The 16,678-nt window shown below is 40.6% G+C and overlaps 1 protein-coding gene across 4 annotated transcripts in view; it reads left to right on the top strand.

The window, feature by feature from the left end:
- LOC126100127 (phosphorylase b kinase gamma catalytic chain, skeletal muscle/heart isoform) overlaps positions 1 to 11,136 on the top strand; it is a 138,487-nt gene extending 127,351 nt beyond the window's left edge. For all 4 annotated transcript variants that reach the window (XM_049910661.1, XM_049910660.1, XM_049910659.1 and 1 more), the window contains one exon: positions 7,382 to 11,136. In XM_049910661.1, the coding sequence (XP_049766618.1) occupies positions 7,382 to 7,516 (135 nt within the window). In that variant the 3' untranslated portion in view covers positions 7,517 to 11,136. The remainder of the gene's footprint in view (positions 1 to 7,381) is intronic.
- Positions 11,137 to 16,678: the final 5,542 nt, after the last annotated feature.

Genomic DNA, 16,678 nt, shown 5'->3' with positions numbered 1-16,678 from the left:
ACCCCTAGTAAGACAAGCCTCTACATCCTTACATTTGTCCTCTAGCCATCCCTGCTTAGCCATTTTGCACTTCCTGTCGATGTCATTTTTGAGATGTTTGTATTCCTTTTTGCCTGCTTCATTTACTACATTTTTATATTTTCTCCTTTCATCAATTAAATTCAATATTTCTTCTGTTACCCAAGGAGTTCTACTAGCCCTCATCTTTTTACCTACTTGATCCTCTGCTGCCTTCACTACTTCATCCCTCAGAGCTACCCATTCTTCTTCTACTGTACTTCTTTCCCCCATTCCTGTCAATTGTTCCCTTATGCTCTCCCTGAAACTCTGTAAAACCTCTGGTTTTTCAGTTTATCCAGGTTCCACCTCCTTAAATTCCCTCCTTTTTGCAGTTTCTTCAGTTTTAATCTACAATTCATAACCAATAGATTGTGGTCAGAGTCCACATATGCCCCTGGAAATGTCTTACAATTTAAAACCTGGTTCTTAAATCTCTGTCTTACCATTATATAATCTATGTATGAACACAATAAAAACAAAATTTAATAAATACTAGTGCCATCCCCATGTCAGGCAGCAAAGTTTTTATCTCGGCTGCCTGTTGCTGAACATAATATGATCTCATTCTTTAACTTGAGAAGCCTTGGAGATGTATTCTGAAACTTATGATTAAAAATGAGTAGGATAAACAGCTGAATAAAATGTCAGCAGCAGCCTGATGCCCCGAACGTTTGTTATTTATTTATCATCCTGTGATTCTGGCCCTGGTTTCAATTCTCCCTTAGAGCATTTTCTGTTCCTATTTATTGATCTTTATAACCCACTGACATAGAACATGGGCTAGAAATCTGCAGCAAAATCAGAAAAGGATGGTTGTTAGATTCATACATACTGAGAGAATCTGTGAGTTATAATATAATCAACTGACCTGTCTTCAAATGCTATGAAACAAATGACCTTTGATTATAAATGAGGTATCTGCAAAAAATGAAGAGTTAATTAAAACTGACACTGCAAGAGGAGAAAGCTACCTTCAGATGCTACTAATTGTAAACTGAGAAAATATTAATGAAGTATTGCAATTAGATTTTGCCATGGCTACTATCATGTCACCTGACTTCACAAGAAGTAGAACTACTGCATTACCCAAGCGGACAAATGCAAAGTATTGTACGAATCAGAGAACACCAGCCATCTGTTCTGTGTGTCAAAAAAATTCTTGTCAATAGATAAAGATATGACTAAAAATAACATAGACTGGAACTTAGCCAATGATCAATTTGGCTTCACTGCAGGGAAAAAAACAAGAGAAGCAATATTGGTAATATGCCAAATTTTGGAAAGAAGATTTATAAGTAAACAGGAAAACATATATAGCATTGAAACTTCATGGCAGATTATAACTGTGTGCCAGACCAAGACTCAAACTCAGTCCGGCACGCAGTTTTAACCTGCCAGGAAGTTTCATATCAGTGCACACTCCACTGCTGAGTGAAAATCTCATTCTGGAGATATATAGCATTCATTCACCCATAAAAGGCATCTGATATGGTTGATTGCAAGTTATCATTTAAAAAGCAATGCACAAAGTAGGACTTGACTGGAAGAACAGACAGTTAATTTTGAGTGTACACAAAAGTAAACGTACTGAATTGGATGTTAACAGTAACCATACGGAAGGAAAAAATCAAAGGAGACTAAGACGGGGGGTGTCTTCTATCAGCTTATTTATTTAGTATGTTCATCAGGGAGGAAATAACAGCAATGAAAGGAAAGATAAAAGGGATAAAGATTGATGGTAATCACATTCACTGTATTGCATTTGCTGATGACATTGTGATAGTGTCAAACTTAAAGAAAACTGACTAAAATGCTTAAAGGCTTAAAAATCAAGAGATAGTGAAAATAAAACTGAAAATAAATATCTAGAAGGCAAATATCATGTTTGTGCACAGGAAAGGTGGTGGAGGTAAGACTGACATAAAAATAGGCAATGGGCAACTTGAGGAAGTAACCAAATTTCACTGCCTCAGTAGCATTGTGGAGGTAATCAAGATGCCTTGAGGAAATCAAGAGATGAATAACACTGACTAAAAGTGCCTTTCAAAATAAGAACCTTCTATTGAACAAGCACATCAGCTTGCACTGGACGTAAGCAAATCAGGAGAAAGCTCATCTTGAAGCTGCAGATATGTGATTCTGGAGGAGAATTACAAGCACTATCTTTGCATTTTTCTACAAGATATTTTAGAAGGCAAAATCATAGGGAATGAGAGGTGACAGAGAAAATACTATATAAAAAAAAGTGATGTGTGAGATGGTATATTCTTCATACATGTGAATGAAGAGGACTGCTGAAGAGAGGAAGCTGCAGAGACAAGTACAGTGGGGTCATTTATAAACACAAAAAAGTCAAAGGGCTTCTACTAGGGTGAACATGCTGAACAGAAAGGGCTAAACAAGGAATTACAAGAAAAATGAAATTTGTTTACAAGGGGTGCTATAAATGCAACACTGAAGTGGTACGTAGAATCTGAAGCTTTAAAATTACAAATTGCTTTGGTTTAAGAAATGCGTTGTCACCTAAGGATCATTTAAAAAGTCAAGAGCAACAAAAAAACTATTTACTGATAATGTTGTGACCTTATAAATAAATAAGAGATCTGCAATTAGTGCAGACTTACACAAGTATAAGATATGTGTGCACAAGACAGACCGAGCTGCTGAGATCTGGGACTGTACCGTGTGGAAGCCTGAGATGATAACTATCACAGTGGCTGAACTTTTAATCACAGAACACTAATATCCCACTGTGTAAAACACATTACCTACAAACTATCATAAGAAAGATAAGCAGTTCTTCATACTTTAAATGAAGTATAACTATGAATCTTAGCAGGGCAATGGAAGTTAAAGAGAGGCCAAGTATGAAACTGAATGTCAGTGAAAAACAGAACAAACCAACAGATTAATGTTAGTGAAATGATACAGGAAAGACAGACCCAAGTCACAAAGTGTTAATATGTTGTTTTATCATGTTACGCAAAATAATAATTACAATAATACAATATTATCTATTTGATCACACATCTGCTGAAGATTATTTCTGGCCCATCCACCACAGGATACGAGGAAAAAAGTGCAGAATTCTTAACTAGTGTGTTTATTTTCTGTTTAATTTTTACTATAATATCAGGACTATAGAATTAGCATTGCTTAAAGTATTCTCAACAGAAAGAGCAAAATGTTTCGGTTTAAACATTGAAGGTTCAACTAACTAAACTATAAATGTGTAACAAAAAAAATGATAAATGGCATAAGAAGACTAGTAAGTTAGTATGCATGTACCCAACAGTGTGTCAGATGTCCACTAGATGGCAAGATTTTTGCCACTACACAGATATACCGGCACAGTGGCAGTATCCTCCCCAACTGACACTAGGAACGAAAAACTGGTTGCAGATTAGGAACTTTCTCTGAGGCAAAGTGTAATTAGGGCTTGGATAAAGGCCATTAATTCTGGTGTATAGCACTGCACTCATATGGTTGGCAGTGCTGTTTGTGACTGCCAAAACATGTGAAAGCATAGCCAGTCTTTGGATTGTGAGTCAAGACTATCTTTTGAACCAGTAAATTCATCACAAACTTCGAGGAGCAAATTATGAATGTACTATTTCCTTTGGTCCAAATGATAGTTCCAGGTGGATCTCTAAGAATGAGGTATGCACCACAGGTGGAGGTGGAGAAGACACACTGGCAAAAGAGGGTTCAATGGAGAAGGGAAGAGATCAGAATAAAGGACCACAGACACTAGTCGTGAGCCGAACTCCACAATGGTGCAGTGGTGGAGCCAGGGATCCATAATCAAGATTCCCACAATACATTAGAGACAAAATGAGAGCTTTGTACAGACACAAGAGGGGGCAACAGTACAGAGGTCAGGATATGTGATTGAGATAAATGAAGGTGGTGAGTTTCAGCTGGCACTTCTTTATAAATTGGCAAATTTGGGGTAGTCACATCAACATATAAAAGATGCATAAATTGAGATTATTCTACCGTGTTGAGTTGTTCATTGTGAATGTCATGTTCTGGATGTGGATGAGCAGTTCAGTGTTGGCAGAAGTGTATTAAACATGTTTTGCAACTGGAAAACTCGAAGGCACAAGTGCAGGCTAGGCTTGTGCTTTCCAGTATTCATCAAAACTTATAGTTGAAGAACTGAAGTTAATTCAAAAGCTGTTAACATATGGGGACTGAGAGACCGTAGGCCCATAGCCTCTGTAAGCCTGTCTATCTCTATTAGAAAAAATGGTTCACTCAGCACAGAACCCTGCGGGATGTGCATCTGCGGTGTAAGTAGGGTACTGTAGACTGGGGCGACTAAGTCAAAAACAACCGAAGAAATATAAAATTCTGGGTAAATTCAGAAGGCAGACCTTAAAATTCCTCTCGTACAGTGAGTTAAGGACATGATAATGTGAGATGTTGGTGATGGGGGGAAAAGTGTCCATGTAGTAGATTCCATGTGAATTAAGTGGTCAGTTGTGGACTGATCGTTCTGAAATCTGCATTGGGATTTGGACAAAAGGCCCCCTTCATTCGAGAGACAGGCAGAGTTGCCGGTTCACCATTTGTTTGAGCACCTTACATGGAACATTCCTGAGATGGAGGGATTTGTAGCTGTTTGTTTCATAAGGGTTTTTGCTCGGTTTCAAGTTTGGGACAATTGGGATTTTGCTCCAATGGGTTGGAAACACCTCACGTCAGATACGATTAAATATTACAAGAATCTGGTGTCAGAAATCCACAGAGAGGTGACATAGCATTTAATTGTCTTGGCCAAGGGGTGGAGTGCTGGGGACTTTGCATTCACTGAAAGGCGCAGCATATAGTTCCAGACGTGAAGGACAGGTTGTTACTCTTACTGCTGTCAGATGCAGATGCTCAAGCAAAGTGTACTGAGAAGTGTTTTGTAGTAACAGTAATATCAGTATGAACATTGCCATCTAAAAGTATTGAGGAATGCTGGTTGCTAGCTAGCACCTGTAAATAGAATACAACTTAGCCCATACCTGTGAAGAAGAGGCACAAATCCTTACAGTGGGGACATATCTTTTCCAATATTCCTTCTTCTAGTATTTTGAGAGATGACATTCCCAAACATGAAACCTTTTAAAAATAATAAAGTTTTCCACTGTTGGAGTACCACCCTGCAATCTTTTTTTGCCTTGTTTATTTCCTGTATGTACCATGAGACTGATTTCTGATGATGAGTTCTGAGATAAGGGGGATAGTTAATTCTGTTACTATTAGTAGTGCAGTAGTATCATGTAGCATGCCATCAATATTTCCTTGTAGAGTAGAAGCTCATGGTAAGACAATTTTTAAAGCATTCCAATCATCTTTCTTGAGTGCCCATTGTGGTGGGCACTCAATCTAATAATGGTTTAATAGGAACGTGATTGGGAATTCATAATTCCCACATGGGTCACTATGTACCCCTCCTCTGAATTGAGGGAAGGAGGCCAGAGCTACAGATCAAGGGATCAACGAAAGAATAGATTCAGTGTGGCACACTAAAATGAAGTGCCATTGCTCAATAAACTTAAGTCAAAACCAATGATAACTTCTTCCATTAGACTGATGTGCTCTGGTGTACTAACACTGCCCAACAATCGGTTGTTGATACTGAAGTCATTTGGGGGAAGGAAAGGCAGTGTTAGCTGATAGATGAGGTTAGCTACCTCTTGATATGTCACCTCACTAATTTGGAGTCCGATATTACAGAAAGTAAAACCCATAGTTGTCCGTACGCTAATAGACACAGGCTCCAATGCCTTACTCGATGGTACTCTAACATTAAAAATGATGGCAAGTACTAGCCTACAGACACCACCTCATGCTCGTTTTGGATCGATATGAAATACGTAGGGTAAGGACATACAGTTCAGGGAATGGAGAGTTCTCCCAAGTGCAATACATGTGTTGGATAAATTGATATGAGTTGTTTGAGTTCCACTAGTGGTCAAGTTCCCCATTGTGACTCTACTAGATGATGGCTGCATGTGTACCCAGAGGTGGTTGAAGAAGGTAAAAAGATAGGTCATGAAACATCATGGCATATTAAAGCTGTTTGCTGGACTGGTACTCGAACCTGGTACCATTTCCTTATGTGAGCAAGTGCTCCACTGACTGAGCTATCCAAGCATGGCACTCACAATCCACCCTCACAACTCAGCTTCCACTAATACCTCATCTCCGTCTTCCAAACTTCACAGGAGTGCTCCTGCATGCTCGGATAGCTCAGTCAGTAGAGCACTTGCCTGTGAAAGGCAATAGTTCCAAATTCTAGTTGGAGACTGGCACAGTCTTAATCTGTCAGAAAGGCTCAAATCACCAAACACAGTGCTAGAGCATGAAATTTTATTCTGGGAAAATTGGTCATGTTTCAGTTTCTGCTTGTACTTGCACCACCTGCTGACTATGTAAGGCAGCAACACCATTTTATTACTGCCTCATAAATATCGGTAAATATCCTTCCACTCAGATATTGCTACAGTTCTGTAATCAGTTAACAGTCACATAGCATTGGCATTGAACTGAACTGTACACTGTTCCTGTGGCCTGCAACTGTTCTTATGTGCCCTACTCAGTATTAATGACGTCAAAACAATTGATCCATGTTAAAATTCTACACAATTTTTCACTAGCATGAGGCATTCTTCACATTTTTGTGGTAAGTATTAATAATCTGACTGCAAATCAAATTTTTTACAATAACTGGTTCTTTTACATCAAAAAATTAGTCTTTCGCTTTCAATGTAAAAATGAAGTTTCAAGTATTCATTTATTTTTACAGTGAACATGTGTGATGCTACTGCAGTCATGGTCACTTATTACCAGATAGGTAGCCTATCACTACCGTTTTTAATATACACATCAAGTTTTGAGATAATTTTGCCACCGGAGATAAGGTTTCATGACAGTTGATTTAACCTTTCTTTATTTGTTTCTTATTGCCCTTTTATTTGTATTTCATCTGTTGTACAGCTGAGAAGTAGAACCTCCTTTACTTTTTCTTGATTTGTATTGGACTTGCCTCTTTCCATTCTAGATAGCTCATGTGTTGCAGTTAGTTAAAGCGAAATTTTCAGTGTATTACTGCATTGGTAGTGTCAGAGGCTATGTCCAAACTCAAGTTTCATACTGCACAGCTGCTGATATTTGTTATCAATGTGGTATGTAGGTATATGTAGGATTCTGGGGTCGGAGGAGATGGCTGATGGTAAATAATGTCAGTTTATATGTATGTGTGTATGTATGTATGTATGTATTTACTATAATGGTACGCTAGGCTACACATTGTACTTTGTTACAGGTGATCGATGCATGTGCCTTCAGAGTATATGGCCACTGGGTGAAGAAAGGTGAAGGTCAGAACAGGGCTGCCTTGTTTGAGAATATGCCAAAGGTGGAACTGAAACAGATATATGTGAACAACCTTAGTCGGTAATGGAATCCTTCCTTAGAATTATTAAATTAATGACAAATTCATATTGTGAGGAGGAAGTGTAGGAAGGTAGGTAGAGCACTCTTAGAATGAAAATAAAAGAATGCTGTTTTGTAAGTAAAACGTGAGAATTTAAAACCTACAATAAGTGCTACCATGGACTGTTCTATCATTGTTACAATTTTGTACTAAGGTGTTCAGCTGTACAGATTTTAAGTAATTCTGATCTGAAGTCAGAATAATGTCTTCCTATTTTACACTGTGTGTCAATGTTTAGCATGCATAAATATTTGTACTGAAAGATGACTGCCCATGAAATATTTGACTTTCTTTTAACAAATGCAGTTGCCCACCAGTAAAACAATTGGTCTTGGTGAAACGTGCTTAGATAAAAAGAAAAGAAATCGTGCTTTCCTTTTGCTGATGAATCTGTATGTTCAGTACATCGAGTCAGTCTGTCGAATGAAGGTAGATTATTCAGCTTAAAACAAATGGAAAAAGAAAATATTTTGCATAGAAGAGGAGCATCTACTTATGAGTTGACAAATGGAGCAAGGAAATCAGTCCAAATTATAAACCATGTTAGGTACTTGTATATATTATTAATTATTCTTACATTTCATATCTCTCTTCCACCTGAATGAGGTTACATTAAAACACAGAAAGGTGTAGATTTAACCTTGTTTTATTTGTTTCTTTCTGCCCATTTTTTGTATTTCAACAGTTGTATAGCTGATAAGTAGAACCACCTCTTTTGTATTATACCTTATGCAACACAGGTATATTTGAAATATGTATCATAAGTACTCATAGTAAGTACAGTCATTTCTTCTAATAAATAAGATGACATGAGCTGCTCTCTTATTTGTAGCTGAAGATGCTGTGTTTCATTTTCTTATTTATTATTCAGCTGCCAGAATTATTTACGAAATTTTTAAGGTTGATTCACAGCGGTTGTCTGTGAACCTACCTGTAATAGAATGTCAGCATCAACTATTTGTATGTTCACAATTGACCGAACATCAATAGGACACAATGCTCAGGCCAGTGCTATACAGTAAAAATGGATTATAGGGAATCTCCTGTCTTCCAGGAAGTCTAAATATGGTGCCAGCTGCAATGAACTTGCAGTGGTAAGTCTATTTTACTAATGACCAAAGAAAAATTCACAATGGATTTTCTTGAGAGAGGTCATAACGTAGAATTTACACAGTTAGTTGAGAACTGAAAGAATAAGAAGAGTGTTTTCCATACATTTCAAATGGCATTTAGTTGCTCAAGAAAATACATACATGCATGCAAACAGACGAAACAATTTGTTCTATACATCACACTTTGTTTCTAATTACAAAATATAACATAAAAGACTATATTTCTTGCTCAGTGCAGCTGACTTTCTCACTGTTGAAACAATTTTTATCAAGAAAAACCCATTTATTTATTTCTGTTTTTATTTCTGAACAACGCAAGCTTTGTTACAGACCCAGTTTGTTTTAAAACTTGAATCTTTTTTTCCTTTTTGCATATTGAGTCTCATAACACACTCAAAGGAAAAATATAGTCTTCATGCGACCTTCACAGTGTACCACATAACCAATTACAAATACCCAAAAACATACAATCCACTACAACAACACCGGTGGACATGGTGAGAATACTTTAATCCTAGTGTTAACAGATGTCAGTATCCAAACTTTCTTCTTGGGGAATCTTGACAGTGACATTCTTTTCCAACCCATTTTGTTTCATTGACAGTCTTGTGTGAATGGTTCCATTTGAAATTCATTGTGAACCAATCTGTGTGCTACTCTGTAAAAAAGAGCTCATTATACATATTAAATTAATTCTAAAATGACATTAAGTTTAACCAATTGCTTGAAAGTCACATTGTGGGACTAATACTTCACTGAGGGGAGACAAGTTGTCACACCATTTTATAGCTGTTACACACTGTGTAACACGTATACACACAATTCTCATTAATAATGAGAACAATGGCTTAGAAAATTGTGGTCAGTGACCATTTCACCATGCCCACCAAAATTGAGAAGTTGAACCTGGTGCCTATACATATAGTACAAAACTGCAGTGATTAGCAGTTGGGCTTATTCCAAATGTACTGATTACCCAGACATGTGCATTAAAAATATTTGCCCATACTATGGGAGTGGATTACCTCAGCTTGAACCAAGGAAAAGATGTTGTGTAAACATGTGTCCAGATGTTCAGTTTTTATTGTAATAGAACTTGTATAAAGGTGTATAATATATTTTCAATTTTCTACTCATATGAATGGATCAGTGTTATCGATGTGTATAATGTGATTGAAATGCTTTCAGTTCACTTCTGTGCACACATGAACTCAGCAGTGTAGAGTCGTGCCTTTTCAGAGATTTTGGAAGGTTTTTGTGGCACTTACAGTATTTCATCATATGAAGTATCTGTTACCTAAAATAATTTTTTTGGGAGATCCTATGGATAAAAATCCAAAGGTCTTAACCACTTATTCACACAACATTGACCCACCCCTCTCGAACACTGTAACCAAAATGTGCTCTGTACTCATTATGCTCAAACTAAACAATTCTGCAGAAGGTCTTGACTTCTTCACCATAAGATTAATTTATTGGTATAACAAAAATGGAAATTCCTGGATGGAAAATATGTAAAATAAGAGAAAGGCAACAACTTTTCCATAGAGGACTGGTGGTGACTTTTTGGTAACATCACATAATTGTTTTATAGACAGAAAAACATTTCCAGACATGTTCCCATAACTTTTTTTTCCTTTTTGTGTAAAAAACCAAAATTTGCCCAAGTATTTTTGTTACACTTTATATATGATAAATTTACTGAAGGCTTCATGGTTAATTTCATGCCCACAGTGACCTTACAACACAGCCTAACAAAAGACAGGAAGCAGCTGTTATTCTCATAGCTTGTGGCATTTTCTGTGTAATTTTATTGATAAGTGTTTGTTATAGAAAGTATGAAGTCCCTGCGGGTGCATAGTTGATGGATAAAGAGCAAGAAATTAAGCTGAATAGAAACACACACACACACACACACACACACACACACACACACACACACACACACACTTGAATAGTGGTGTATAGTTAGTGGTGTATAGTGAAGTATAGTGAAATAGGTTGAATCATCCTGTTTATATTGGTATCAAGTCAGTGCAGTGCTCTGACCTTTATTTACACATATTGGAGAAACAATAAATTTTTGATGAAAATTAAATATATGTCTCACTTGTAGAGTCAGGCATTCCACAGTGTGTTCATAAATAAACAATTCTGTAGTATGAGAACTATAAAGCTCAGTGCAGTTGTCACGTGTTGCTGTGAAGTAGTTTGATGCCTTGTGTGGTAATCAGCGTACCCTAAATTTTTATTTGTTTCAGTACATTACTTTTGTGGTATGTTGTTGCAGTATTCATTTGGAAGAAATTATATGCTCGATAATAAAATTTTCTATTGTGACAGATGACAGTGGGGCATAATTGATGTAAATTTGGTTGTATAGCTACATAATTATCTTTGTTTTCATAAATGCGAACAGCCAATGTATCAATGAACTTTTCACTTTGTCATTAAAAACATTTATGCACAGTATGTTGTTTATGAATTAGTTCTACTATATAATCACACTCTCCTTATGTTCCTTAGTCTCTTTCAAATTCCTTTTGAAACCCTGTTCCATATCATTGTACTCTATTTCTACTTTATAAGTAATGTGGACACTTGGGTATGTGGCATGAGTTGGCATCATTGAATGATGTGGTAAATCGTTTTCCTACTCTAGACAAATGGTTGTCTCTTATACTTACACAATGATTCTGAAGTTTGGGGGGGGGGGGGGGGGGGAGCTAATATGAAAACATTGGGTGTGTTTACATTGTAGAGAATCCATCAGCGAACTTAACAGTTATCTGCCAATTCCTGCAAGTTATTTGAACAAATGCTTTACTAGAAGACTGCGACAAACTAGTACCAATCACAGCATAAGTCAAGTTATATTACTTTCGTTTGAAATGTACAACAATTTCAGAGCTTTGATAGAACTATAATACTGGCTGATTTATGAGTCCACAATACATTTTGTCTCTCATAAATGACTGGATCATCCATGGAACTTCCCGAATTATTTGTTTTATGAATAGGAATTTTCATAACAGAGACAATAATTACAAAAGATGACACCTGCACATCTGCACGATAATTTTGAGATACAAGAGATTGGTGTGGACATACAAAGCTGTGCTCTAGAAAATACTCCTTACAAAATACACTTTTGGCTTATACTAGAAGTGCAATTCTGCAAAATAATTTTTATTTGTAGCAAGTACTTTAGAGAAGCAGCCTTCTTTTTTCTGCAGTGGTTCTGGCATGTTTAGTTTATTACAAATATTCCCGTTAGATTGACTTGCCTGTTTTCATCGTGGAATAATCTCAAAGGTGAAGGGAAAAGTTCTTTCGGTTACGTAAACATTTCTATTATGCCTACATTTAATTAAGAGTGGGCCATTTATTTTTGTCTCGAAAGAAACAGTGTACGTTCACTAACGTACTTGGAAACCAGTGCCAGCGCACATTAATGAACTTATGGGATTAATGGTTTTTTTTTCTCACTCTCTGTCGTGCACTTTCTTCGGTACAACGTAAATGACGCCGTTCTGAGGTCTCCGATGACAGTGCCGGCTATATTTGAAGTGCATCGATTGCGTGTCTTTGTTTGTGTAGCGGATGCGGCAACGCCGCGCTACCATGTGACAGCCGCGGAACGTGACAGCAGAAGCTTTTTCCCCTCGCTTCCCGGGCTCAATGACACGGCTCTCGCAGGGAGAGGGGGTAGGCGTTTGCTCTGGTGGGGGGCCAACTCTCTCTCTCTCGAAGCGTGACTTGCTCGGACTGCGATTGCCGTTCGCCTCGATGGCTTCGCTAGTGAAACCCGATTTGTCTGGGCGCCGATTCACGAACGTTCTTCCGCCGAGAGCAGCACATTACTCGAAGCTACGAGCCGGCCGAGTGTCCGACAAAAGGCAGGAGGTAGGGGGTTCTGCCCCGCTGCCTTTCGAGCCGGCGTGCCCGGCCGCGTAGAGTGGTGGGGGAAGGAGGGGAGACAGGAGAGGGGCGCCGGGAAATGTGCGCCAGCGAACACGCCCTGCCGCTGTTACGTCACGCCGAGCTGCGCTATTGGTCGGTTCCCGGGCCCGGACACGTGAACCGTATCAGGCAGGCGGCATGGCAGTAGTTTGATGCGCAGTGAGGAGGGACGACCGCCGAGCAGCTCTCACCGTGCCAGCGACGGCGAGGCAGGGCAAAAAAGCAAAACGGATCTGCATGCGGATCGATTTCGCTGCGACCTCGAACTGTGCGCTCGCGCGCGTTTGTGACTGCGCTCGCGCGGTGGTTGATAACTTACGGTTTCCACCCGCCTGCCCAGTACGGAACGTGTAACGATTCTAGTCGAATGTGTTTGTAGCCGGGTGTCTGATATTGTGCACGTGTGACAGACGTAGTAGAAGTGTAAAAGTGCTTTAAGGAGGGACTCGAACGATCGCGTTCCCGGAGTTTTGTGGCGGTGGCAGTTTTTGGCGCGCCCCGTCCGTTTAACGCAGAGGAAGGGGGCGATGGCAGTCCGGGTCGGCGGCTGCGTGCCTCGTGCGCGGCCGGCGGTGGCGCGTCGCCCTTTGTGACGTCACGGGCCGCCCTGCAGATCATTGGCAGTCGCCGTTGGCAACGCGTGGCGCGGCGGTCCCGGGCCGGCACTGCCGGCTGGGCGCTGGCACAGGCGGAGCGCGCGCCCGGGCGGCGACTGCGCCTGCGCGGGGCGAGCGTGCGCGCGGCCGGCGCCGTGTATCGGCGTGGCAGCGGCAGCACGCGGTGTCGGGGGCGTCATGGTCCCCGCCCCGGCGCCGCCGGGCCAGCAGCAGCAGCAGCGCGCCAGCCGGACAGTCGCGTGAGCGCGAGCGGTCGGCACGCGGGTGCGCGCCGCGCCGCCAGCCATGAGCCTCGAGACGCTCATCGAGGCCGCGCGCTACGTCGAGCTGCAGGAGGCGCGATCGAAGCAGCTGCAGCAGCAGCAACTACAACACCAACATCACCATGTCAGCGAGCCGACTGCCGCGACGCTTTTCCTCGACCGTGGTGAGTAGGCCTCAGAGTGCGGCGCCGTGTTATCGGCCGGTCCCCCACAAGTGCGTGCGGCCTCCCCTCCCCTCCCCCTGTGCCCCCACTAAACGCCTTTCCCACCACCGCGGCGGTCGGCGATGCAGCGACGGACGAGGCGCCACACCTGTTTTCTTCTTACCTGGCGACAGCAGCAGCCCTTCTGCCGCCCGCCTCGGTGTGCGACGTGCCGCTGACCCGGTGTGCCAGGCTGTGCTGTTGTCGGGGGGAGTGCCTGCAGCGCGAATAAAGTTTGTGACGATGTGCCTTATCGATTACCAAAACTGGGCTCGAGGGGCGCCCCTGCGGCTGTGGCCGGGCATAGATTCGGCAACGCGTGATGGTGAACAGGTGCTTACAAAAAAGAAAAGGAGGGGGGAGGAGGAAAGCGAAACAACTGTCCCCACTCCCCGCTATCCCCTCCAGGCACCACCCGGGCGCAGCTATGGCTTCCTGTGGGTGGCGCGCTGCAGTAAGCTGTCCACTCACTCGCAATTATGCCGACAAACCGTTAAGATGGTGTTTACAACCTAGAGACCACTTCTTCGGATTCTCCTTCCCGATTGCCTCAGACTGTGTTTAGTAGCAGTTGATTTCGTACAGTATACCGACAGATGAGTATAATCCACCATATCACTGATGCAAAATCGAGATGACGCTTTGCGTTGTGCTTCATTATCGGCTTTTGTTAAATGCCTGGAAGCTCTGCTGGTTACAATGGAATAAATATGTATATGTAGTCACGTATTCAGCTAGCATACTTCGAAACGCAGTTAATACTTAATGAACTTGAGTGCAGACGGAAAAGCAAATAAGTACACCACACTGCTTGCACTCTTCGCCGTATTACATTTTCATTTCCAATTTTCGTCTTGTCCTGCTTTTCCACGAGCGTCGTGGCAAGCACGCATTGTACGCGAGCTTGCTTTACTGCTGAATCTTACCTCTGCGTCGCCGGACTATTTAAGTAGTGGGGGCAAACACGTGGTCGGCTTCTACGTGTGCGACTTGGAAAATGGAGTGCGCTCCAAATAACATACAGTATCCTAGTACAGATGCAACAAACGATTAATTTTACGCAGTCACTTGCTCAGTGGTAGCGAACGTATACCCACTGTAGCCATAAACGTTTCTTTTGTGTTTTGGCATTCCGTAAACCTCTGTCCTACGGACTAAAAGAACTTGATAGATTCTCAGTTTTCGACATATGCTGTTCATTTAGCAGAGATAACCTAAAGCAAAGCGGCATTCACGTAATTTCGATATTTGAATTAAATTTCCCGGTCTCGTGAGAGTTTACTCTTCCCTCGGGTCGTGCTACATTTTATTCTATGAAGAACTGCGTTACTTGAGACAGTATTATCCAAAACGCTGTTGCATGTCACAACCGGTATCGTTGGCCAATGAAATGTATTTACGTTCATCCGATAATGGGTTGATTAAAGTGAAATAAGTACTTATAATTAATACTTATAATTAACAACCAATTAAGTTTAAGGAACGTATGATCACAAAATGTTTGTAAATTATTCACATTAAGCAGTCGCATCTTTTGGTTACTTAACAATATTTATTCGGGAGTCTACGATTTTCTATACCAAACTATTTCGTGCATTTTAGTAAGTCAAAAGAAATGTAACTCTTCGCTCACAGCGCGTAGATATTCAAAGTTTTTCATTCTCCCACTACCTAAGCATCGGGTTGTCAGATTACCAGAGCTTATAATAATCACCACTCTTACACTTGAGTCTGTTTTTAACAATTTACAACAGTACACTCGCACTGGTTCCTAGAAATAAAATCGGGCCGTAATATCTTCTGATTTCCTTGCCTTTTGTTGTTTCTCGTGTATAGTAGTGAACTTCGCTGCCAAAACATAAACAACTCAAGCAACACGGTGATGAACGACGATAAGAGATGTCTTTAGGTAATGTGTTTCGATTGTAAACTCGCCCTTACACTTCAACCAAGAGCGAGCCGAATTCATAGTACGTTAGTACATTACGTATGCGGGTATTACAACCGGGTCCCTGGTATTATAAATGAACAGTATCGCAGATTATATATCTTGCCATATGAACAGAACTAACGCTATTTTGATTTATTTTGCTAGAGCTGCGATCTTTGTATGCAATATGATTATTCATTGATAATTTCGCAGTTCTGTATGTTTGGCCTCATTACATTGCTCATGTGTAGAAACATATGTACATGGAAACACAGGCACGTGCTCTGCGAAATAAGAAATTTGTCATCTGAGGCATAAACTGAGAGATTGGCTTTCCGACAAGATGTATCACATGTGTACAGCGGAGTTGATGGAAAGATTAACACTGGACTGTGGACTGCCTTAAGCACACTTGTTGGGAAGTTCAGGCGCTCTGCAGAAGTACTTGCGGTGAGGATTATTCTTGCAGTCGACAGCTCCTGTCGCGATGGTTTTTGGAAATTCCAACATTTAGCTTACCAGTTCAAGGTATACCCTCGCCTCTCTTTCACCGAGTCGACAGGCGAACCGGTTCATCCAGCAACTTATAAGAAGACATACAGGGTTGCCTGGTATTAAACTACTAAAAGCTTACCATTTTTCACACACAAAGAAGCAACCGGTAGACAAAGCTGTGTGCAAGGAAGACATTTATAATATAATGCACTTGGTTATTCTAACGCAGGACATCCAAATTGCTCAGAAACAAATAGAAATTCTTAAAGAAACAGCAGAAAGAGTAGGTCTCCAAATCTCATTTGAAAAAACACAGTATATGACTAGCAACAAACTGGCACCCAAACTTTTGGAAACTAAGTATGGAAAAATCAAAAGAGTTTCGCAATTCAAATATTTAGGTGAAACAATCTCAGAGACTGGTCTAGAAAAAATTGGAAATGAAATTCGTTGTCAAATGGAGACAGCTTTTAGACTTACAAAAGACATCTACAACAAAAAATGTCTCTCGAGGTACTCTAAATTGAGACATTACAACACGGT

The sequence above is a fragment of the Schistocerca cancellata genome, chromosome 9 (assembly GCF_023864275.1).
Source record: "Schistocerca cancellata isolate TAMUIC-IGC-003103 chromosome 9, iqSchCanc2.1, whole genome shotgun sequence".
In the NCBI taxonomy this organism is placed as follows: domain Eukaryota; kingdom Metazoa; phylum Arthropoda; class Insecta; order Orthoptera; family Acrididae; genus Schistocerca; species Schistocerca cancellata.
The sequence above is the reverse complement of the archived record's forward strand: the minus strand, read 5'-3'. Positions and strand labels throughout refer to the sequence as shown.